General features: G+C 45.8%; 1 protein-coding gene across 3 annotated transcripts; it reads left to right on the top strand.

The window, feature by feature from the left end:
• The first annotated feature begins 1,205 nt into the window (after positions 1-1,205).
• CLEC17A (C-type lectin domain containing 17A) lies at positions 1,206-22,055 on the top strand. 3 transcript variants are annotated; one of them, XR_006342600.1, is made up of 13 exons: positions 1,206-1,312; positions 1,452-1,529; positions 4,439-4,471; positions 4,554-4,604; positions 4,688-4,729; positions 5,282-5,323; positions 6,583-6,720; positions 6,890-6,952; positions 9,114-9,209; positions 9,429-9,580; positions 14,185-14,330; positions 16,123-16,232; positions 21,396-21,529. XR_006342600.1 is itself a non-coding variant. In XM_043911201.1 (12 exons), the coding sequence occupies exons 1-12, from the start codon at positions 1,270-1,272 to the stop codon at positions 21,529-21,531; spliced, it is 981 nt and encodes a 326-aa protein (XP_043767136.1). In that variant the 5' UTR covers positions 1,206-1,269; the 3' UTR covers positions 21,532-22,055. The 3 variants fall into 3 exon arrangements, 2 of the variants coding, with proteins under 2 accessions (XP_043767136.1, XP_043767135.1); XM_043911201.1 differs by lacking the exon at positions 14,185-14,330 and having other exon boundaries at positions 1,455-1,529; positions 21,396-22,055; XM_043911200.1 differs by lacking the exon at positions 14,185-14,330 and having other exon boundaries at positions 21,396-22,055.
• Positions 22,056-25,653: the final 3,598 nt, after the last annotated feature.

Genomic DNA, 25,653 nt, shown 5'->3' with positions numbered 1-25,653 from the left:
ATTCTGAGACCGTGAGGTGAGAAGTAAATTCCATCTCGTTTAAGCCACTCTTGTTCTGAATCTCTATTAAAAACCACCCAGCCCGATATTCTAACATGCACAAGGATGTGACCGACGGGGTTTCCTTATTGTTTAAGCCAATCTGAACTGCATTTCCTTTCACTTATAGTGGAAAGCCCCTCAAAAGAGGAATTGGGGTCTTGCCCTCTGGGGTTTGTAATATGCTATGCTTACTGAGACAAATCATCACAAATGTAGTGGTTTAAAACAATGAAAATGAATTCTTTTATAGTTCTGGAGGTCAGAAGTTCAAAATTGTTTCATGTGACTGAGACCAAGTGGTCAGGAGGACCACTGAGTGTCTGAGGCTTTGGTGGGGACATCTTTTATTTTCTTTTTTGCTTTAAAAATTTTTTTATTTATTTTTGGCTGTGTTGGGTCTTCATTGCTGTGCTGGGCTTTCTCTAGTTGCGGCAAATGGGGGGTACGCTAGTTGCTGTTCAAGGGTTTCTCTTGTTGTGGAGCATGGGCTCTAGGGCATGCAGGCTCAAGAGTTGTGGTGCATGGGCTTAGTTGCTCCACATCATGTAGGATCTTCTCGGACCAGGGATCGAACCTGTGTCTCCTGCATTGGCAGGTGGATTCCACTGAGTCACCAGGGAAGCCCAGTCATGAAGTTTTGGGGGTTATGTCTTATGTAGCTATAGGGAGCCTAGAACTTCACTGTGGAATGTGGGAGTACTTAGCACCGATCACTTTAACGTCTTGTTGCAAATGTCACTGCTTCCAGGAGGCCTTCCCTGATCACCTCTCTACATTAGCCCCCATCCCATCCCTTTACCCTATTTTATCTTATTTTAAAATAATACTTTGTTGCTTCTGGAAATAAAATGAAAAACCAAACTGTATTGCTTATTTCTGTATTTCTTTACAGGTCTATCATCTTTCCTGTCTCAACTGATGGTTCCTTGAAGACAGGAGCTGCTCCATCTTTTTCACCCAGGGCTTGGTCTCGGTGGGAAGTCAGATGCAGGGGCTGTTGTCATTGTTACTTCTATGCATGAATTCAAACTGGGGGGAAATGTGTGTGTGTGTGTGTGTGTGTGGTCTGGGGTGTTGCCCTCCAGAGGGATTTGCATGTTCTTGATTATTAAAGAAAAAGAAAAAAGGAACTGAGAAAAGCCTCAGACACCTGAGCTGGGGACACAAGCAGTGGAAGCTGGCAGGCTCTGCCTGCCCCTCCTCAGGCTCCTGGAATTAACTGCACCCATGTGTGCCCTGTATACCAACGCTGGGTGCCGGGACCTGCCGGGTATGGCCCTGGCCAGGCGTGGGCTGGGGGCCAGGGGTTGTAGGGACCCAGGTTGCAGTGTTCCCACCTTGGGGCTGGAGACCAGGGTGTGAGGGACAGAGGAGAGGGTGGGCTGGGCTCTCACTTGCCTTCCCTCTAGAAGGGTCCATGGAAGAGGATGATGATGACGACTATGAGAACATGACGCCACCCTACAAGGACCTTCCTCCCAAGCCAGGTAAGAGGACCTCTCTGAGGCCAGGTGAAGAGATGTGCAGCCTGAGGGATGAAGGGTGGGGAGCAGACTCCCCGGGGGGAATTAGCTGGGCACAGCAGACACACACGGTCAGCCTGCTCATGCTGGGCACCACAATGGTGGGAGCGCCCATGCCTCCCTCTTGAGGGTCTCTCAGTCTGACGGGGGAGGCAGTTGTGTGTACACGGGCTTCCCTGGTGGCTCAGAGGGTAAAGAATCTGCCTGCAATGTGGGAGACCTGGGTTCTATCCCTGGGCCACGAAGATCCCCTAAAGAATGGAATGGCAGCCCACTCCAGTACTGAGAGAATTCCATGGACAGAGGAGCCTGGTGGGCTACAGTTCATGGGGTCGCTGAGAGTCAGACATGACTGAGCAACCTACACACACACACACTCAGTTCTGTGCACAGTCTTGGGTGAGCAAGTCAGAGAGGGGAAGGAGTAGGAAATTGGGGAAATCCTGAGGGTAATTGAGGGCTCTGCCTGCATTAGTGGGAGAATTGGGGGTCAGACGAGGGTCATTGGAGTGAGACTTGAGGAGTGAATAGGAGTTTGTTAAGGAAAGGAGCTCCCAAAGGAACTGGTGGATGCAAAGCCCTGAGACATGAGTGCCAGGCTTTTAGAAGCTGTTCAGGGACCAGTATTTCCTCAACCTCTTTGCATTCGCACCCAGGACCCAAATTAGACTTGAATGATCCACACCTGGCTGGGGACTCAATAAGAGTCCGATAAGGGTATATAAACGTGGAGGCTTTAGGGATTCCCTGGTGGTCTGGTGGTTAGGACTTGGCGCTTTCACTGCCACAGCCGGGGTTCAGTTCCTGGTTGGGAAACTAAGATCCTGAAAGCTATGTGTATGTGTGGTCAGTCGTGTCTTGACTCTGCAACCCCACAGACTGTAGCCCGCCAAGCTCCTCTGTCCATGTGTTTTCCCAGGCACAAATACTGAAGAGGGTTGCCATTTCCTTCTCTATGGTATCTTCCCAACTCAGGGAATGAACCTGCATCTCCTGCATTGGCAGTTGGATTCTTTACCACTGAGCCACCAGGGAAGCCCTGAAGGCTTTGTGGTGCAGCCAAAAAAAAAAAAAGAAAAGTGGAGGCTTTGAGGTTTCCCTGAACCAACTCCCACCAGGGCCCCTGAATGTCATTGGACAGGGTCGGGGTGGGGGGCTGGCATTCCAGGTGGATCCACGTCCCCCACTTATGAGTCTAGAGTGGAGTCAGTCTGGGAGGTCCCAGAGCACCTTGGGGCTCGGTAGGAGTTAGGAGGTGCCCTGGGCTTGGCTCTTTTATTGTCCATCTTCAACTCCAACCTGGTCCCAACATGATCCCCAAGCCCAACTCCATGCCCCCCACCCCATCCCTGTCTTTTTTTTTAAATAAAAAAAATCGCATTTATTTGTTTTGGCTGTGCCACGTGGCCTAGGGGGTCTTAGTTCCCTGACCCTCATCCCTGCAGTGGAAGTGCAGAATCTCAGTCAATGGACTGCCAGAGAGGCCCCCCATCCCTGTCTTCAAGGTCACCTCTTCCCCAGATTTAGACCCCCTCATCTCCAAATTCAGGCCTGGCTCCATCCCATCTCTATGTCCAGATCCAAAGCCATCACCAAGCCCTACACAACTACAAACCAGCCTCAGCTTCCCCCCCGTCCCCAAATGTAGCTACAACCACATTCTTCCCCCCAACCACATCCTGAATCGTCACCCCCCCAACCACATCCTGAATCATCACCCTACTCCCATGAGCCTTCTTTCAGCCCCATCCTCACTGCAATCCAAACCCTTATATCAACCCTAACCTTTTTTTTTTTTAATTAATTTATTTGGCCAAGTCGGGTCTTAGTTGAGGCGTGGGGGTTTCTTCCTTGTGGTGCTCAGGCTCTAGAGTTTGTGGGCTTAGCTGCCCCATGTGTGATCTCAGTTTCCCTACCAGGAATCTAACCTGTATCCCCTGCATTGGAAGGCGGATTCTCAACCACTGGACCTCCAGGGAAGTCCCCTAACCTTAAAAAAAAATTGTTTACTTATTTGACTGCAACAGAACTTAGTTTTAGCACATGGAATCTTAACAGTTTCATTCAGCTGTGGCATGTGGGACCTAGTTCCCAGACCAGGGATTGAACCTAGACCCCCTGCAATGGGAGCATGGAGTCTTAGCTGTTGGACCACCAAGGAAGTCCCCCAATCTTAACCTCACTCTATTCCCATATTCAACCTCACTTGTGTCTTTAACTTAGAGTAATCAACCGTCCCAGTTTATCCAGGGATGAAAGATTTCCTGGAATCTGAGACTTCCAGCTTTAAAATTAGGAAAGTCCTGGTAATTCAGGAGGCTGGTCATTGTATATTTTTCTCTTTTTTTGGCTGCACCAGGTCTCAATGGTGGCACAGGGGATCTTTCTTTAGTTTCAGCAAGCCGAATCTTTGTGGGCTTCCCTGGTGCCTCAGCAGAAGAGAATTCGCCCTCAAAATGTAGGAGACTCGAGTTCAATCCCTTGGTCGGGAAGATCCCCTGGAGAAGGGAATGGCTACCCACTCCGGTATTCTTGCCTGGAGAATTCCATGGACAGAGGAGCCTGGCGGGCTACAGTCCATGGGGTCTCAGAGTCGGACACGACTGATCTACTAACACTTTCACTTTTTTCTTTCTTTTATGGGATCTAGTTCCCTGACCAGGAATTGAACCCGGGCCCCCTGCATTGGGAGGACCACAGGGAAGTCCCTGGTCACTGGATCTTAACCCTGTCCCCATCCCTAAGTCCAGTTCCATTCTCATGCACAACCCCATCCCTAAGCCTCCCCTGCAATCTCAACCCTGTTTCCATCACTGGCTTCCACCCCAGTCCCATCCTTGGACCAGCCCTGACTCTGAGCTTCTCTTCCCCAGGTTGGATGGCTCCACCAAGACCTCCGAGGGCAGGTGAGCTGGGGCTGGGGGTATCAGAGACCCAGCGCTGGCTTGGTCCTGCTCTGAGCCTGAGCAACCGTTCCTCCCTCCTCAGGAAAGAAATCGGAGAGGCCCCCACTTCCCTGTAAGCTCCCGAAGAACACGGGTGAGGATCCAGGGCCGGGAGCATCCTGTTCCCTTGGCTGAGGTCCTGCTGTGCCTGACTTCTGTCTTTCTGATCCCTTCCAGGCCTGAACGTCACCCCGGTCACCAGCTTGACGCCTCAGCTGGGTGAGCTGTAGGGATGCCCATTACGACATCCTAGAGGGGCACTTGGAAGTCCTTACTCCAGTCCCCAATTCTGACCAGAGAACAGATCAGAGGGCTTGGGGGGAGGCTGTTGATCCTGGAAGACAAAGTCTTTCAGCTGGGTCTTCTTTGCTGCCCAGGCTCTTCTCTAGTTGCGGTGAGCGGACGCTACTCTCCAGTTGAGATGGGTGGGCTTCCCTTGTTGCAGAGCCTAGGCCCCAGGGTGCGTGGGCTTCAGGAGTTGGCACACTTGGGCTCAACAGCTGTGGTTCCCAGGCTCTAGAGCACGGGCCCAGTAGTTGTGGTGCATGGGCTTACTTGCTCCGAGGCATGTGGGATCTTCTTGGACCAGGGATAGAACCCATGTCCCCTGCATTGGCAGCCGGATTCTCATCCACTGTGCCACCAGGGAAGTCCCCTCCATTCCCCAATTCTGATCAGAGAACAAATCAGAGGGCTTGGGGGAGGTTGTTAATCTTGGAAGACAAAGTCTTTCAGTGACTTCTGAATAAACTTCTCTTGCCTTTCTCCCAGGCACTGATCTGATGCAACTTCCATCCCAGTCACCTGTAGCCAGTAAGTCCTTTGGGTGTGCTTCTGTCTCCCCTCCCACGGTGACCAGTGTGTGTAAGCTCTGGAGTTAGGCCCTGGGAGAGAAACATTTCCTTTCCAAGCTCCTCCTTTTTGAGTCTAGACCAGACCCCTAGGGACCCAGGATGTCTACCAGGTACTCCTCAAGCCCTACCTCCCGTTTGCATGTAAGTTAGGGGATGCAAGTGTCCATAGTTTGGGCCCCTGGGGAGCAACTTGGGTGGGGGGCTGCTGGAGCATAAAAGATGATACATCCTAAATGTTAAAGAGAAGAGCTGGGTACTATTTATGACAGCCAGGACATGGAAGCAACCTAAATGTCCATTGACAGGTGAATGGATACTGCAGGTGTGGTACCTATATATCATGGAATATTACTCAGACATAAAAAGGAATGAAATTGGGTCATCTGTAGGGATGTGGATGGAGCTAGGGTCTGTCATACAGAGTGAAGTAAGTCAGAAAGAGAAGGACAGATACTGCATATTAATACATATACATGGAATCTAGAAAAATGGTACAGATATATGCAGGGCAGGAATAAAGACGCAGGTGTAGAAAATGGGCATGTGGACACAGTGGAGGAAGGAGAGGGTGGGATGAATTGAGAGAGTGGCATTGGCATGTATACACCACCCTGTATAAAAGTAGACAGCTAGTGGGAAGGGCTGCATAGCAGAGGGAGCCCAGCCTGGTGCTCTGAGATGACCTAGTGGGGTGGGGATGGGGGGCGGGAGGCTCAAGAGAGGGGATATATATATACTCTCTATATAGTATATATACGTATACACTGTATGTATACTGATATATGTATATAGCTGATTCACTTCATTGTACAGCAAAAACGAACACAATATTGTAAAGCAGTTATACCCAATTTAAAAAAAAAGGATAAAAAAGAGAAGAACTGGGTCCAGGTTATGCACAACCTCTCTACGCCTGCAGTTTACTTATGTGCAAAATGGGAACAATTAAACCTATGTCATAAGGGTGAGGATTCAAGAAGATTATAAGGGTGTGACAGGATGCTGGGCACACAGGATGTAGTCCACAATCATTCTGGGCTTCTTCCGGGTTTGCTCTGTTTGGCATTCTCTTGCTGACCCCACCTGATGATCCAGTCACGACCTTAATCCTTTGCGCCCCTCCACTCCATCCCCACTCTTGGAGAAAAGCTCAAGGGTCCTTTCCTCCCTGTCTGAAGCACCAGTGTCAGTGTCTCTGTCCCCATCTCCACCCCCCAGCAACTCCAGTGCCCTGGGTCAGTCAGAAGTTCGGAGGTCTTATGTGTTACCAGGAGAGACTGTTGGTGTACCTGTGTCTGCTGGTGGTGGTGTCACTGCTCATGGGCTGCACCAGTCTGGTTGTGACTCTGATCAAGTGTGAGTAAAGCGAGAAAGGGGCATGCAGAGAAACTGGGCAAGGGGTATGGGAGGCCTTGGGGGCCACAGTCCATGGGGTTGCAGAGGAGTCGGACACGACTTAGTGATTAAACAAGAACAACAACAACAAATGGGAGGGCTTGGGCTCACGTTGGACTCCTTCTCATAGACCAGGAGGTGGTGGAAGAACTGAGGATGTTGACTTTCCAGCATATGGCATGGCGAGCGAATGGTGAGTGGTGTCAATCATCCCTTCCAGCCATGCTGAGCACCAACATGATTGGCAAATCCAGCTTCATCACCAACCCCAACCCCAACCGTGTTTGCCAGGCACTGTGCTAGGTGCCAGGGTGGGGGCTGGGTGCTTAGGAGGGTGAGCACAACAGAGTCCCTGTCCCTATGGAGTGTGTGTGTGCGCACGCATACATGCATGTATCTAGACCTCCACCATTTTCCAATATGGTGGCCAAAAGTCACTGTGGTTGTCGAGTGCTGGAAATGTGGTCATTTTTCTGGGGGGTGATTGCAAAGAAACATGGCTTTTATTTCCTCCCAGCATTGTCACTGGGAGCAAATCTACAAGGCAGGAATTCAGAACAGCTCAGCACGGTACATCCACTCTTTGTGGGGTGAGCTGGTGTCACTGGGTAGCTGGACTGGGCTGGACGGTTCCAGAAAGCTTCACTCACATGGCTGGTTCCTGGGTGCTCCTCTCTCCACATGCGTAACTTGAGCTTCCTCACAGCATGGTGGTGTTAGGGCTCAGCTTCAGAATGACACAGCCACAAGTCCACTGCACTCTGTTGGTCAAAACTAGTCACAGGACCAGCCTAGATTCAGAAGGAGGGTAGGTAATCCTGCCACTCCTTGGGGGAAGGACAAAGAATTTGCAGTCCTCTTTAACTTACCATAGCGAGGGCAGCCTTTCCACACCTCCAGTTGAGGCTCAGACCCTGTTATGGTCTCTCCGTGCCTCTTGAATTTCTGTTTCATGACATTTATCATGAGTTAGTTATGTGATGAACTGTCTGCTTCATCAGGAACCTTGTGGCCAATGAGGGCAGGGAATGCAGTGAATCTGTTAGACTCAGGAAATGGGGAATTAACTAGGTAAGGAGTTGAGAATCTCAGGCATGTGCAGAGGCCCTGTGGTAGGAGGCAACATTTAAGTACAAGGGAGGAGGATGGGTAGTTGAGAGAGGATGGTTGCTTCACTGAGGGTTGTGGCTCTGGTTGAAGAGAAGTAGGTAGAGTAGAAAGGTTTAGGAGGTAAAATTGACTGACCCTGGGGATGGGTGAGTGGGAATGGTGATGGGTGAGAGGAAAGAGTGTCAAGGATAACATATATGTTATCTATCTATCTACTATTATCTATTTGTCAATCATCTATCATCTATCTATCTAGTTATCTATCTTCAATTATCTATTTCTTCATCAATAATCTATTATCTATTTATCAATCATCTATATATCATCTATCTACCTACATATCTATTGAGTTATTTATCTAATATTTCTATTTTGTCTAGTTGAAGTGTCATCTATTGATGACCCTGGGGAGTATTGAAAAGTGAAAGTGAAGTCGCTCAGTCTTGTCCGACACTTTGCAACCCCATGGACTGTAGCCTACCACACTCCTCTGTTCATGGGATTTTCCAGGCAAGAGTACTGGAGTGGGTTGCCATTTCCTTCTCCAGAGGATCTTCCTGACCCAGGGATTGAACCCGGGTCTCCTGCATTGTAGGCAGAGGCTTTACCATCTGAGCCACCCAAGAGGGCAGATTTGTGTGAGAGTAGTGGGAACACATTCGTTGTAGAAGAGGCCTTCACTGTGATTGGTGATATCTGAATATTGCTCCATTCCACACTCCCTCACCCCACACTTCAGACCAACCCACTCTTACACTCAAAAACCATCAGCTTCTCACTGCCCAGAGTCCAATACAAAACTTTTGGCTTCGCATTCAAGGACCCAAACGTCAGACCTCATCCCACTTGGAGCTCAAGCTCCTGTGAGATTCTCCTTGACTTTTACTGCACTAGCCTTTCCCAACATGCTTGCCTCTGGATCTTTGCTTCCAAGGTGGCCCCTGACTATTGAGCCTCCTCACTAATACAGAACCACCATTTCCCTTTAAAACCTGCCTCCTCCAGGAAGCCCACCATCTCTACTCTTCCTCAAGCCTCAGGGATTAATCTCTCCTCTGAGTAACTCTAGGACTCCTCTTGGGCCCTGACCATGTTGCTTTCTGAGTTTCAGTATCACCCACTGGAACATGGGTGTGGTGGGGAACACAGCTCCTGCCTCTGCCTGGTGTGTCTGCAGTTAGTGATTGGTAGGTGGGTAGATGGGGATTTGGGTCTCTAACTGTTCAGCCCATTCCTGCTGACAGTGACTGGCATGGTGGGGTTAGCTGGCCTGAAGAAGGACCTTGAGCGCATAAGAGCTGACACCAACCAGTCCCTGCTGGAACTTCGGGGCTTATTAGGTAAGTGGGACTTGGGGAACTACCCTGAGTTGGGGGGGCATGGTGGCCAGTACAGAGCACAAATCCTTGGGAGTGATTCTCAGTGCAATCTATGTGATTGGTTCCCTCCCAACCCCCGCTAGAGTTGAGCAGTGCACAGCCTGAACACCTGTACATGGCATACGATGTACATTACTCTGGTTCTGGGGCCACTCTGACAGAATCCTATCCTGTCCCCAGACTGTACCAGGGTCACCTGCCCTGAAGGCTGGCTCCCTTTTCAGGGTAAGTGTTACTACTTCTCTCCAAGCACCAAGACATGGGATGAAGCCCGGACGTTCTGCCAGGAGAATTACTCTCACTTGGTCATCATCAGTAACTCTGATGAACAGGTGAGCTGTCTCTTCCACACCCCTGAGAACCAGTAGGGCCAGCCTGCCTCTCTCCTAGGATTTACACATCCTTCCCTGGCCTGCATGTAGAGAAACTGGAATTGTTTTTGAGTCACTAGAACTTTTAATATTGAGGTCACTGCTTGAGTTCAAATCCTGATTGTGTTGACTTATCCAATCTGAGTCTCAGTTTCCTCTCTAACATGGAGGTATAATAATGGCTATCTCTTTGGTAGCACTTTCTATTCTCTAGGCGGTATTCCAGATATCTTACACGCATTAACATAATTCTAACAACAGCCCTATAAATTAGGTGAGAGTCAGGAGAGGTTATGTTATGCCAAAATAACAGCCAGTCCCTGTAGCTCAATGGTGGAAGTGTGTGAGGCAAAATTTCTACCTGCATGCATCACAAAGAAAGTCACATGGGCACTGTTATGTTTTAAGGTGATAGAAAAAGACAGTTTCAACTGTGTGTATGTACTAGGAGAATTGAAATAAGTGTAGGTAACTTTAATGACTTAATACGACCAAAGCTAGGTGAAAAGACTATTTGTACACGGTGAATATCATTACATATCAGCATTTCACAGAGGACAAAGCTGAGGCTTATTTCAGTCAAGCAGCTTGCTTGTTACAACTAGTAAATGTCAGAGCTGGGGGTTGAGCCCAGGAAGCTAGTTTTGTTCTTGACCATAAAACTCATAGCACTATTTGATTATTAGTGTTTGCCGGGTTTATTTTTCCCCATCCTTTTAATTTTAACCTGTGTCATTATTTTAAGATTTCTTGTTGACAGCATATAGTGGGGTCTTATTTTTTTTTTTAATTCAATCTGAGAATCTCTGGCTTTTAATTGGTATTATAAGATCATTTACAGATTTAAAAAATTTGTTAATTAGAAGATAATTGCTTTACAATGTTGTGTTGGTTCTGTAGGGATGGAACCCAGGTCTCCTGCATTGCAGGTGTATTCTTTACCAACTGAGCTATCAGGGAAGCCCAATCAGTCATAACTATATGTATATATCCCTCCCTCTTGAGCCTTGCTCCCCGTTTGCATCCTACCCCTCTTGGTTGTCACAGAGCTCTAAGTTGGGCTCCCTGTGTTAGACAACAACTTCTAACTGTCTTACATGTGATAGCGTACATATGTCAATGCTACTTTCTCAATCTGTCCTACCCTTTGCTTCCCCAACCGTGTCCACAGTCCCTTCTCTACATTTATGTCTCCATTCCTCCCTTGCAGATAGGTTCATCAGTACCATTTTTCTAGAGTCCATACATATGCATTAATATATGATATTTGTTTTTCTCTCTCTGACTTACTTCACTCTTTGTTCATCCAGCTCACTGCAACTGATTCAAATTCATTCTTTTAGGGCTGAGTAGTATTCCATTGTACATATGTACCAGATCGTCTTTATCCACTTATCTACAATGTTGATGCGAGTGTAAGCTGATACACCCACTATGGAGAAGAGCATGGCAGTTCCTAGGTGGCTCGGTGGTTAAAAAAAAAAAAATCCGCCTGCCAATGCAGGAGGCATAGGAGACGTGGGTTTGATCCCTGTGTCGGGAAGATCCTCTGGAGTAGGAAATGGCAACTGCTCCAATATTCTTGCCTGGGAAATCCCATGGACAGAGGAGCCTGGCAGGCTACAGTCCATGGGGTCGCAAAGAGTCGGACACGCCTGAGCATTCACGCACGCGTGGCAATTCCTTAAAACACTAGGAATAAAACTACCATATGGGAACTTCTACCCACTGCAGTATTCTTGGGCTTCCCTGGTGGCTCAGCTGGTAAAGAATCTGACTGCAGTGCGGGAGACCTGGGTTCGATCCCTGGGTTGGGAAGATCCCCTGCAGAAGGGAAAGACTACCCATTCCAGTATTCTGGCCTGGAGAATTCCACGGATTGTATAGTCCATGGGGTCGCAAAGAGTCAGACATGACTGAGCGACTTTCACTTTCCTGGTGGTACAGTGGCCAAGACTGCATGCTATCAATGCAGCAGGCCTGGGTTCAAGCCCTGGTCCAGGAACTGGATCCTGCATGCTGCAACTGGAGATTCCCACATGCCACAACTGTGGTCCGGCACAGCCAAATAAATAAATAAAAATAGTAAATATTAAAAAAAAGAAAAAAAAAAAGGAAACACTGCCATATGACCCAGCAAAAGATCATTTACATTTAATGTAATTATTGATTTGGTTGGATTTAGGCTACCATCTTATTTTTTCCCTCTGTATCTTCTCTGTTTTAAAAAAGTCCTTCTGTTTCATAGCATCATTTGTATTGAGTAGTTAATACAGGTTTTTTTTTTTTTGAGATTAGATTAGATGATGTGAATGGGTCAGGTGTAAGTCATATTCCAACTAAACAGCAACTAAACTCAGGTAATTAAGAAATATAACTTTGCTTTAAATAACTCAGTTCCTTCCTCTTTTGAGCTCCTGTTATACCAAGGTGGTGGAGATTTCATCTCAGTCAGTTGGGATCATCTGTTTTTCTTATGAGTAGGGATGGCTTGGAGGGGAGTGCATATCTGGTCCTCAATATCTTTGTTCCAAGCTGGTATCCACTGGGACATCCACTGGGTGAATGATCCTGGACAAATTACTTAACTGCTCTGTGCCTCAATTTTCCCATCTGTAAAATGGGGTTAATAATCCTTGCTTCAGTGAGTCACCATGAAGATCAAATGAGATAACCTGTGCAAAGTGTGTAGCTCACTTTTCTAGTCATTAAGTCGTGTCTGACTCTTTTGTGACCCCATGGATCGTAGCCCACCAGGTTCCTTTGTCTATGGGATTTTCCAGACAAGAATACTAGAGAGAGTTGCCATTTCCTTTACCAGGGGATCTTCTTGACCCAGGGATTGAATCCGTGTTTCCTGCATTTGCAGGTGGATTCTTTACTGCTGAGCCACCTGGGAAGCCTGTGTAGCTCACTTATTATTTCAATCAACATTTCTTGAACACCTACTGTGTACTAGTTGTTGTTGTTATCCAGTCACTAAGTCATGTCCGACTCTTTGTGACCTCATGGACTGCAGCACGCCAGGCTCCTCTGTCCTCCACTATCTCCCGGAGTTTACGCAGACTCATGTCCATCGAGTCGGTGATGCCATCCAACCATCTCATCCTCTGCCGTCCCCTTCTCCCCCTGCCCTCAATCCTTCCCAGCATCAGGGGCTTTTTCAACGAGCTGGCTTTTCACATCAGGCAGTCAAAGTATTGGAGTTTCAGCTTCAGGGCACTATGCTAATTTGATGGGCTGAGCAGTGCTTTGCTCTTTCTGATTTCCTGATACTTCTCTGGGGTTTTACCCAAGAAACAAGGTCCAGAGTCCCTCTACTTTTTAGAGTTTTCATATCCATCTGGGGTTTTGGCCATCACTTCAGGCTCTACCAGAGAACGAAATGCAGAGCCCTCTTCCCGGCACCCACCGCGTCTACATCTCTGTGGCGTCTTTCCCATTGCCATCTCTCGTCTTTACCTTTTAAGGAATCTTGGTCTTGAATAAGATTGAGTGAGTGAGACGTGATTTGCGTAGAGTAAAATGCACAGATCTTAAATGTACATTCACTGAGTTTTGGCATATGTAGGCATCTGTGTAACTGTCAACCCAGTCAAGATTTAGAATGTTTCCACAGCCCAGGGAGTTCTCTCATGCCATCTTTCCAGTCACCCCCACCCACCCCAGGAAACTACGTCTGATTTCCTTTCCATAGATCAGTTTGCCTGGAGAGGAGTTGCCTTATTTTTAAATTTTTACTTATTTATTTTTCGCTATGCTGGTTCTCTTCAAAAAATATTTATTGATTTATTTCAAACTTTAATTTTTTAATTTTGTATTGGGGTATAACCAATTAGCAATGTCATGGTAGTTTCAGGTGAAAGGAACAGTGAAAGGACTCAGCCATACATATACATGTATCCATTCTCCCCCAAACCCCTCTTCCATCCAGGCTGGCACGTGACATTGAGTAGAGTTCCATGTGCTACACAGTAGGTCCTTGTTGATTATCCATTTTAAATGTAGCAGTGTGTGCATGACCTTCCCAAACTCCTGAGCTATATCACTTCCCTTTGGCAACCATGTTTGTTTTCTAAGTCTGTGAGTCTCTTGTTTTGTAAGTTCATTTGTATCAATTCTTTCTAGTGTCCATGCATAAGAGATGTCATAGGATATTTCTCCTTTGCTGTCTGACTTCACTCAGCATGACACTCTCTAGGCCCATCCATGGTGCTACAAATGGCAGCATGTGGGGTTTCTCTGGTTTCATTGAGCAGGGGCCACTCTTCCTTGTGAAGTTTGGGCTTCTCATTGCGGTGGCTTCTCTTGTGGAGCACGGGTTCTAGATGCGTGGTTTTCTGTAGTTGCAGCATGCAGACTCAGTAGCTGTGGCACGTGGGCTTTAGCTGCTCTGCGGCAGGTGGGATCTTCCTGGACCAGGGATCGAACTGTGTTCTTTATGTTGGCAGGCAGGTTCTTACCCACTGTACCATTAGGGAACTCCAGGAGTTGCTTTAAATCATGATATATGATAAATATGTGATAAATCATCTTTGATCCAAGTCCTTTCTTTCCTCCCAAAGGCCTGGGCGTTGGAAATACAAAAGCTGGGAATCTCCTATTTCTCCCCTCCCCCGCGTTCTTTTTCTGAAGCAATGAATTCCTTTTTTGCCTGGATGTTGCTTAGGACTGCAGGGGTTGGGAGTGTGAAAGTACCAGGAAATCCAAAGTATCAGTTGTTGTTATTAGAATGTTCCTTAAATTATCCGTTAAATGTTAAGATGTTGCAGTACTGTATGGAATACAGAAAAATAGTAGTGACAAACGTATTTGCAGGGCAAGAATAGAGATGCAGATATAGAGAATGGACATGGGGAGAGTGGTCCTGGGGTGGGGAGCAGAGGGTGCATTGAATTGAGAAAGTAGCACTGACATGTACCCACCACCGTGTGTAAAACAGATGACTGGTGGGAAACTGCTGTATAGTGCAGGGGGCTCAGCTCATTGCTCTGTGATGACCTAGAGGGTGGGATGGAGGTGGTGGGAGGGAGGCTCCAGAGGGAAGGGATTTTTTTTAATTAACTTATTTATTTTCATTGGAGGCTAATTAAGAGGAAAGGGATATATGCACACACATAGTTGATTCACTTTGTGAGAAACTAACGCAACGTTGGAAATCTCAGTCCAGTTCAGTTCAGTCGCTCAGTCGTGTCCGACTCTTTGCGACCCCATGAATTGCAGCACGCCAGGCCTCCCTGTCCATCACCAACTCCCGGAGTTTACTCAAACTCATCTCCGTCGAGTGGGTGATGCCATCCAACCATCCCATCCTCTGTCGTCCCCTTCTCCTCCTGCCCCCATCCCTCCCAGCATCAGGGTCTTTTCCAATGAGTCAACTCTTTGCATGAGGTGGCCAAAGTATTGGAGTTTCAACTTCAGCATCAGTCCTTCCAATGAACACCCAGGACTGATTTCCTTTAGGATGGACTGGTTGGATTTCCTTGCAGTCCATGGGACTCTTAAGAGTCTTCTTCAACATCACAGTTCAAAAGCATCAATTCTTCGGTGCTCAGCTTTCTTTACAGTCCAACTCTCACATCCATACATGACCACTGGAAAAACCATAGCCTTGACTAGATGGACCTTTGTTGGCAAAGTAATGTCTCTGCTTTTTAGTAGTATGTCTAGGTTGGTCATAAGTTTCCTTCCAAGGAGTAAGCATCTTTTAATTTCATGGCTGCAATCACCACCTGCAGTGATTTTGGAGCCCAGAAAAATAAAGTCAGCCACTGTTTCCACTGTTTCCCCATCTATTTGCCATGAAGTGATGGGACCAGATGCCATGATCTTAGTTTTCTGAATGTTGAGCTTTAAGCCAACTTTTTCACTGTCTTTCACTTTTATCAAGAGGCTTTTTAGTTCTTCTTCACTTTCTGCCATAAGGGTGGTGTCATCTGCATATCTGAGGTTATTGATATTTCTCCCAGCAATCTTGATTCCAGCTTATGCTTCATCCAGCACAGTGTTTCTCATGGAGCCAAAGCAAAAACAATACCCACTTGTGGATGTGACTGGTGATGGAAGCAAGGTCCGATGCAATAAAGAGCAATATTGCATAGGAACCTGGAATGTTAGGTCCATGAATCAAGGCAAATTGGAAATCTACTATACTTCCATAAAATAAGATGTCACAGTATTTGCAGCATGTCAGACACTGTTTTGAATTCTTTACGCATATTAATTCATTCAATCCTCTCAATAACTCTATGAGGAGGTAGTTACAATTATCCCATTTTACAGAGGTGGAAACTGAGGCACAGAGTGGTTCATAGGTTTTTCGAGAAAGCAGCATGACTATTCCCGCCGCATGTGCTCAAGTGGGAGGAAGGTTTTGATCTTGTTCTGTATGCCCTGGGGATTTGGGATGGGTACTGGGGTGGCGTTCACAAGCCCTGAATATATGTGAGACAAGCAGGGTGTGTGTAGAAGAACTGATGGCTGAATGAAGTTTGTACTTGCAGGACTTTGTGGCCAAAGCTCATGGATCTCCACGGGTGTACTGGCTGGGGCTGAATGACATAAATGTCGAAGGGGACTGGAGGTGGCTGGATGGGTCACCCGTCACTTTGAGGCAAGTATCCAGGGCTTATTGGGTCTCTCCTCCTCGTAGGTCTTTGTGAAGTCCAAACAAGCAGATTCTTTAGAATCCCAGGTTGAATAAAAAGGAACAAAATTGGGTCATTTGTAGAGATGTGGATGGACCTAGTGACTGTCATACAGAGTGAAGTAAGTCAGAAAGAGAAAAACAAATACCATATGTTAATGCATTTATGTGGAATCTGAAAAAATTAATATAGACGATCTTATTTACAGAGCAGAAATAGAGACACAAATGTAGAGAACAAATGTACAGATACCAAGGGGGAAAGGGGTTGTGGGATGAACTGGGAGATTGGGACTGACATATATACACTGTTGATATTATGTATAACATAGATAACGAATGAGAACCTCCTGCCTAGTACAGGGAACTCAGTGCTCTGTGGTGGCCTAACTGGGAAAGAAATCAGAAAAGGGAGGGCGTATGTATATGTACAGCTGATTCACTTTGAAGATTGTGGTCCATATACACAATGGAATATTACTCAGCCATGAAAAAGAACACCTCTGAGTCAGTCCTAAGGAGGTGGACGAACCCAGGGTCTGTTATACCGAGTGAAGTAAGTCAGAAAGAGGAAACCAAACATCATGTACTAATGCATAGATATGGAACCTAGAGAGATGGAACTGATGAACCTATTTGCAGGGGCAGCAGTGGAGATGCAGACATAGGGAACAAACTTGAGGACACAGTGGGGGATGGAGAGGGTGGGATGAATTGAGAGAGTAGCTTGGACACATATACATTACCGTATGTAAAATGGGTAGCCAGTGGGAGTTTGCTATATGACGCAGGGAACTCAGACCTGGTGCCCTGTGACAGCCTAGAGGGGTGGGAGGGACGTTCAAGAGGGAGGGGCCGTATGTATGCCTGTGGCTTATTCATGCTGATGCATGGCAGAGACCAACACAATATTGTAAAGCAATTATCCTCCAATTAAAAAATAAATTAAACATTAAAACAATAAACAAAAGCACATCAACCAATCACACACACACATACACAAAAAATCCCAGGCAGAGCTGGACAAGGGAAGCACAAGGGTGCTCTTTTTCTGATAGGGTTTCTGGTGCCTGCACTTTTTTTTTTCCTCCTTGCAACATCTCAGCCTTTTAGCACAACTGCTCAAACATATCAAGTCCTCAGACCAATGGTTGAGGGGAAAAAAAGAGAAAAGATGCCATGGCTATTGGGCAAGAGGAAGAGGAAGATTTTTTTTTTAAAGATGCATGCTTTTTAAAGATCTTTTATTTATTTATTTTTGGCTGTGCCACACGGCATTTGGAGTCTTAGTTCCCTGACCAGGGACCAAACCCGTGCTCCCTGCAGTGGAAGCTCAGAGTCTTAACCACTGGAGAAGTCCCAAGAGGAAGATTTTGATTTGCCAAAAGAATGAGCAGGATCTCATTTGGGGAGGCATTCTTTGTGTCAACTCATTTATTTAATTTTCTTAGTAGTTCTGTAAGGAAAGCAGTGTTATCCTCTCCATTTAAAGACCTGGAAAGAGAGGCACAGATGGGTTAAGTGATCGTCCGAGGTCAGGCAGTTGGCGGGTGGTAGGGCCACGCACCCTGGCTTCCAAGTCCATGCTGTCAGCCATCATGCTCTATCTTCTTAAGGAGAATGTGTATTTGTACTTAATTTTATTTATGAAAATAATTTAACCAATTAGCAAATTCATTTTTGGCTGTGCTGGGTCTTTGTGGCTGCCTGCGGGGTTTCTCTAGTTGTGGCAAGTGGGGGCTATTCTCTAGTTGCAGTCTGCCGGCTTCTTACTGTGCTGGCTTCTTTTGTTTGGGAGCACAGGCTGTAGGGGGTGAGGGCTTCAGTAGTTGCGGTTCCTGGGCTCTAGAACACAGGCTCAGCAGTCGTGGTTGCACGGGCTTAGCTGCTCCCCAACATGTGGGCTCTTCCTAGACCAGGGATCGAACCCATGTGTCCTTTCCTGGCAGGCAGATTATTTACCACTGAGCCACCAGGGAAAATTTGTATTTATTTATACTGTGTGTATTAAATTTGTGTTTATTTAAAATATAAATATAGCCATGTCTGTATTTGTATTTTGAGTAAATATTAACAAATTGTCCCTCATATGATTATACCAATTTATTCTCTCACCAGCTTGACTTACATTTGTTTTTTTTTTTCCCCACACACTCATCAAACTTTTGGAATTTTGTTGTTTTAATTGTAGGTGAAAAATGGAATACTAATGTAGTATTTTTTAAAATTAATTTTTATTGGAGTATGGTTGATTTACAATATTGTGTTAGTTTCTGCCGTACAACGAAGTGAATCAGTTATACGTTTACATATATCCACTCTTTTTAAGATTCTTTTCCCACATAGGTCATTGCAGGGTACTGAGAGGCCAATGTAGTATTAATTTGCATTTCTGTTATGCTTGAGGTTGAGTGTCTTTTTGTATATTTGATAGCCATATGTATTAACTTCTCTGTGAATTATCTAGTCATCTATTTTGTGTATTTTTAAGAAATATTTATTTGTCTGTGTTGAGTCTTAGTTGTGGCGCATGGGATCTTTCCTTGTGGCACATGGAAAGATTTTTGTGTGTTTTTTATATTGGAGTTTTGGTCTTTTTCTTATTGACTTCTAGGAACTCTTTGTATATTAGAGATATTAGTGTTTTGTCTGGGGATTTTGTTTTTTTATTAAAGATTCCTGGAGGGAGGTAGAATTCTGTAAATAGAGATGGCATGGGACTGTGTGTCCCTGCAGGTCCTCAGCTCAGATCCCTTTTGGGGGCTGGTGCAGGCACCCCCAGCAGGGGGCATTGGCTGCTAAAAGCTCACAGTTATGTTTTTTTCAGAGAGGTGACCTCAGCTGAATGGAAGCCTGTTCAGCTAGGAGGTTACGCCACTCCCATTGAAGTCATGCCACAGACAATGACAGATTAAGAGCTGCCTGGACCCCTGGTTTCAAGTTGGAAAAACTCTGTTGTGCTATTCAAATTCCAGAGCTCCCTGTGGGTTCAGGCTGAGTCTAGACCAGGCTAAACTCACATCCTTGCTCAATTCTATCCCCTGCCTCATCCTTCTTCTCTCAGTCTCCCTCTCCTGAGAACACCCTTTAATAAATCCCATGCACCTGAATTGCCAGATTTGGCTCTGTGGACACGGTGGTGGTTGGGGAGGGGGGAGTGGAACAAATTGTGAGATAAAAGCAGAACAAAACTAATAAACCAAACAAATGACATGTATACACTACCATGTGTGAAACAGATAGCTAGTGGGAACTTGCTATAATGCACAGGAAGCTCTATGCTCTGTGATGACCTGAGTGAGTGGGATGGGGGATGGGGTGGGAGGAAGCTCCAAGAGGGAGGGGATATATGTATACTTATAACCGATTGACTTCATTGTACAGCAGAAACAACACAACACGGCAAAGCAATTATACCCCTATTAAAAAAAAAGGAACATGACCTAAAACACTACATTACTTGGAAGGTTGAGAGGGATGTGGTTCAACAAAAATGTTCTTTGGAAGAGAACAGAAACTGACCAGATGTAGGAAGCTGATTCAGGAACCTGCAGAATTTCTGCTGAACAGGGCGTTGGGGCTGAGTTAGCCCAGACAAGCTGCTGGGGTGGTGGGGACAACACATTTTCATGTAATTCTGAAAGGCTGAAGGAATGATTTCGGTGGAAGAAAGAGCCCTGAATCATGAAGGTTTTTCTTGTTCTTTTTTCTAGTATTCTTTTTTTTTTTAATTAATAGACTTTATTTTTCCTTTTATCATTATTTTTAAGTGGAAGTATAGTTGATAAGCAGTATTATATGTCACAGGTGTACAACATAGTGATTTGCAGTGATTAACGTTATAAAATATTGGATATATTCCCTATGTTGTACAATATATCCTTATAGCTTATTTTTAAATTTTATTATTTTAAAAATTGTTTACCTTTAAAAAGTAATTTTTATTTAATTTTAAAGATTTTTTTGGTGTGGATCATTTTTAAAGTCTTTATTGAACTTGTTACAATATCACTTCTGTTTTGTGTTTTGGCCTCTGAGGCATGTGGCATCTTAGCTTCCTGACCAGGGATCAAACCCACACTCCCTGAACTGGAAGGTGAAGTCTTAACCACTGGACTGCCTGGGAAGTCCCCAATAGCTTTTATTTTATATCAGAGTACAGTTGCCTTACATTTGCTTTCCAGGTGTATCACAAAGTGATTCAGTTACACATATACGTATACCTATTATTTTTCAAATTGTTTTCTCATTTAGATTATTACAGACTATTGAGGAGAGGTCCCTGGGCTACCAACAAAGACCTTGCGCTTTATTTTATACCTAATACTTTGCACCACTTTCTCCCCTAACCCTATATCGCCCCTCTCTCCTCTCCCCACTGGTAACCTCTAGTTTGTTCTCTACCTCTGTGAGTCTGCTTCTTTGTTGTCGTATTCACTATTTTGTTGTATTTTTCAGATTCCACATGTAAGTGATATCGTATAGTATTTGTCTTTCTCTGACTTACTTCACTTAGCATAATATCCTCCAAGTCTATCCATGTTGTTGCAAATGGCAAAATCTCATTCTTTTTGTGGCTGAGTAGTACGTTATTTTTTAGAAAAATTGAGCAGAAGGTACGGAGCACTGTTTCCCACATCCCTTCTCTCCTGCACACATTTTCCCCCAGTATTAACATCTTGCATTAATATAGTGCGTGTGTTACAATCGATGAACCAATATAGACACATTAGTATGAACTAAGTCCATAGGTCAGATTAAGCTTCACTCTTAGTGCTGTAAAAATCTATGCTTGCTAGTAGTGTCCGACTCTTTGGAACCCTTTGAACTGTAGCCCACCAGTCTCCTCTGTCCATGGCATTTTTCAGGCAAGAATACTGGAGTGGGTTGCCCATTCCTCCTCCAGGGGATTTTCCTGACCCAGGGATCGAACCCACGTCTCCTGCAGCTCCTGGATTCTTTACCTGCTGAGCCATTGGACCTTCCCAAAATTCTATGGGTTTTGACAAACTCATGATGTCATGCATCTACCATCACAGTATTGTATAGAATTGCAGTTTCACTGCCTTGAACAATCTGCTGTGCTGCATTTATTCACCTCACCCTATATCCACTTTCTCCTTTGTCCAGCTTTTGGGACCCACAGGAACCCAACAACCTCTATAATAACGAGAACTGTGCCAGCATGAACAAGGGTGGCACCTGGAATGACCTCTCCTGCGACAAAACTACGTATTGGATTTGTGAGCGGAAGTGTTCCTGTTGAACCCCAGAGCTGAGGCTGGGTGGAGGTCCATCCGTACCCCATGCCCCTCAGCTCCTGGAGATGAGAACCTCCCGCCCTTCTGGAACTGACATGAACAGTGGGAACTGGCAGCACCCAGGATGGAACCAGCAGCCCGGACGCAGCAAGTTCCCTGTGGTGCAAGTCAGATCACTTCTGGGGTGAGGACTTGGGGATTGTTCAGTTGCATGATGTGTTAGTCTGCTCAGGCAGCTGTTACCAAATACTGTACCCTGGATGGCTTATACATAACAGACATTTTTTTCCCCTCAAAGTTTTGGAAGCTGACAAGCCCAGGATCAAGGCTCAGAGAGATACAGTGTTTAGTGATGACCTGCTTCCTGGTTCATGGATGTCATCTTCTCACTGTGTCCTCACATGCTGGGAGGAATGAGAACTCTCTGGGGTCCATTTTTATTTTTTAAAGACTTTTTATTTCGTATTGGGGTATAGTCAACTAACAATGTTGTGATAGTTTCAGGTGAGCAGCGAAGGGACTCAGCCATACATACACACGTATCCATTCTTCCCCAAACTCCGCTCCCATCCAGGCTGCCACATAACACTGAGCAGGATTCTCTGTGCTCTATAGTAGGTCCCTGTTGGTTATCCATTTTAAACATAGCAGAGAGTACATGTCCATCCCCAACTCCCTAACTATCCCTTCCCTGCATCCTTTCCCTGGGCAGCCTCAAGTTCATTCTCTAAGTCAGTGAGTCTCTTCCTGTTCTGTAAGTAAGTTCATTTGCATCGTTTCTTCTTAGATTCCACATACAAGGGCTGTCATATTATATTGGGGTCCCTTTTATAAAGACACTAATCCCTTTCATGAAGGCTCCACCCCAAGACCTAATCGCCACTAAGGCCCTACCTCCTAAGAGCATCACATTGGGGTTTGGGATTTAACATGGAAGTTTTTTGGGGGTGTGGTGTTGGTGGGACACAACTCAGTCCAGAGCAGGAGGGATATAAGGTTTTAGTAATGGTCTCCCAGTTCTGGGTCTGGAGGGAACTCACCAGGTCCCTGATCATGGCTCTTAGGAAACCATATGGACTCCAGGAGCTCCAAGTCTGACATTATTTGAGCTGGAACTGAAAATCCTATGGCTCCTTTGGACCATGATCATGATGTGATGGGACTTGGACCCTTTACTGCCTACCTGATGTGAACCAACTTCTGGGAAGCCATGCCTTGCTCACTGCTCAGTCGTGTCTGACTCTGCGACCCCATGGACTGTAGCCCACCAGAATCCCCTGTCCATGGGATTCTCCAGGCAAGAGTACTGGACTGGTTTACCATTTCCTTCTGGGAAGCAGGTGGGGCAATGATTCCTGACATGCAGCTGTTTCCATGTCCTGGGTGAGGTTTGCCCAACCTAGGTGGTGGAATCAGACCTCTGCCAAGACTTGGCCATGGAACTTCTAGAAAGGGAGACCAGCTGAAAGTCAAAATTCCTCACCTAGGCCAGGCCATGACTTTGTGAGATCCTCAGGACAATAATGGAGACATCTTCCTACCTGCTTGTGCCTTTAGGTGGTTTGTGAAGCTCTTTGATGAAGTAATTCATTTTACTATGGATGGATTTTCTTGGACTATTAGCTCTTCTTTAAAAAAAATTATTTATTTTTAATTGAAGGATAATTGCTTTACAATATTGTGTTGGTTTCTGCCATATATCAACATGCATCAGCCATAAGTATATATATGTCCCCTCCCTCGTGGCCCTCCGTCCCACCTCCTACCTCATCCCACCCCTCTGTCATCGCAGAGTACAGGTTTGCATTTCCGGCATCATATAGCAAATTCCCGCTGGCGTATTTTACATACGGTAATATATATGTTTCCATGCTACTCTCTCCATTAGCACTTGCAATGTTGTTGTTTAGTTGCTGAGTCATTTCTGACTCTTTGTGACCCCATGGACTGTAGCCTGCCAGGCTCCTCTGTCCATGGGATTTCCCAGGCAAGAATACTGGAGTGGGTTGCCATTTCCTTCTCCAGGGGATCTTCCCAATCCAGGGATTGAACCCGAGACTTCTGCATTGGCAGGTGGATTCTTTCCCACTGAGTCACCAGGGAAGCTCTCTTGCAACTTTAGATTTTTTCAAAATAATCAGTTCACTGTGTGGTCCTTGCCTACTGTGTCAGTTTGCTGGGACTGTCATAATAAAGTGTCATAAACTGACTTAAACAACAGAAATGTCTTTTTATTTTTAAAAATCTTTGGCTGCACTGGGACTTCGTTGCTGAACGTGGGCATCTCTCCTATTGCAATGTACTAGCTCTAGAGTGTGCAAGCTCAGTAGTTGCAGTCAGACTTAGTAACCCAGAGGCGTGTGGGATCTTAGTTCCCTGACCAGGGATTGAACCCGAGTCTCCTGCATTGGAAGATGGATTCTTAACCACTGGACCACCAGGGAGGTTCCGCAGTTCTGGAGGCTGGAAGTCTGAGATCAAGGTGTCGGCCTGGTTGATTGCTGGTGAGCCCTCTCTCCATGGCTGGACTGTGGCTGTCTTCTGTGTCTTCAGGAGGTTTTCCTTTTATAATTTCTCTTCTCCTTTTAATGACCCCAGTTATACTGGATTAGAACACACCCTGGTGACTTCTTTTAATTTGATTATCTCTTTGAACACTATCTCCAATGTCTTAACATTCTGAGCTGTTGGGGATTGGGACTTTAACAAGTGAATTTGGGGTGACCCAATTCAGCCCGTGACACCCATTAAATTCCAGAGGTGCGCCTCCTAGTCACTGTGCCAATCAACCCCCCTCCCCCAGAGAGCTGGTACTACCCCCAGCTGGGCACAGCTCAATACATCAGTCTCTTCAGATAGTCCCTGCATCAGGGTGGGTGTATTGATCAACAAGTGCCCTGAGTTATCAGCACAGTCATTCCTGTTATGACTCAGAGCAAGTGATTAAGGCAAGCAGAATCTGAGCAGGGCAAGTAGTGGGAGGAGGGGATTGGCATTCACTTCACTTCCTGTTCCTTCTGTACTTGTCTCCTCCCATTTCCACACCTGCCCCTAGCTCATCCGTAACGAAATTAACCCTCTATACAGCCCTTAGAGTTGGACCATTAAAAAGCTGAGCGCCAAAGAATTGATACTTTCCAACTGTGGTGCTGGAGAAGACTCTTGAGATTCCCTTGGACTGCAAGGGGATCAAACCAGTCAATCCTAAAGGAAATTAACCCTGAATATTCATTGGAAGGACTGTTGCTGAAGCTGAAGCTCCAATACTTTGGCCATCTGACATGAAAAGTGACTGATTGGAAAAGACCCCAGTGTGGGGAAAGACTGAAGATGAAAGAAGAGGGCGGCAGAGGATGAGATGGTTAGCTAGCATCACCGACTCAGTGGACGTGAACTTGAACTCCAGGAGATAGTGGAGGACAGGGAAGCCTGGTGTGCTGCAGTCCATGGGTTGTGAAGAGTCGGACACACCTTAGCGACTGAATAGCAACAGCAACAGCCCATAGACTTCAGATTGGGTGGGCATCCTGTTCTAAGCTCTCCACCCAGGGGACCATTGGCCCAAGCAACTGTTTATCTGGGGTCAGGGGAAGTTCGCCCATCTCAGAAGAGGAAGCTCCAGTTTCTTCCAATACGTGTGTTGAGAAATGGGGAAGCAAGGGGGCTGTGGTCACATTTCTGAGTTACACTGTGGGGGAGTGGTCCACAGTGGAACTATCTCCCTTCTGCATCTCTCACCATTGTCCAATTTCTGGTAGCGAGGAAAACATGAAGGAGGTCTTCTTTAACACTTTGGGTCCAGGGGACCAAGCGTTGGGTGTTCTTGGTGGTTAAAAAAAAGCCACAATTAAAAAAAATTATTATTGAAGGATAATTGCTTTACAGAATTCTGTTGTTTTCTGTCAAACATCAGCATGAATAAGCCATAGGTTTTAATTGGAGGAAAATTGCTTCATAGTATTGTGTTGGTTTCTGCCACACAAAAATGCAAACCAGCCATAAAAAAGCTATGATCTAGCAAGCATATATTGTGCACTAGATAGATGGAGTACCTTTCATTTAATCTTCATGATGATTCTTTGAGTTTGGAATAATTACCTACCCTATTTTATAGCTGGGAAAATCGA

The sequence above is a fragment of the Cervus elaphus genome, chromosome 9 (assembly GCF_910594005.1).
Source record: "Cervus elaphus chromosome 9, mCerEla1.1, whole genome shotgun sequence".
Taxonomy (NCBI): domain Eukaryota; kingdom Metazoa; phylum Chordata; class Mammalia; order Artiodactyla; family Cervidae; genus Cervus; species Cervus elaphus.
This window is presented reverse-complemented; position numbering and strand designations above follow the sequence as displayed.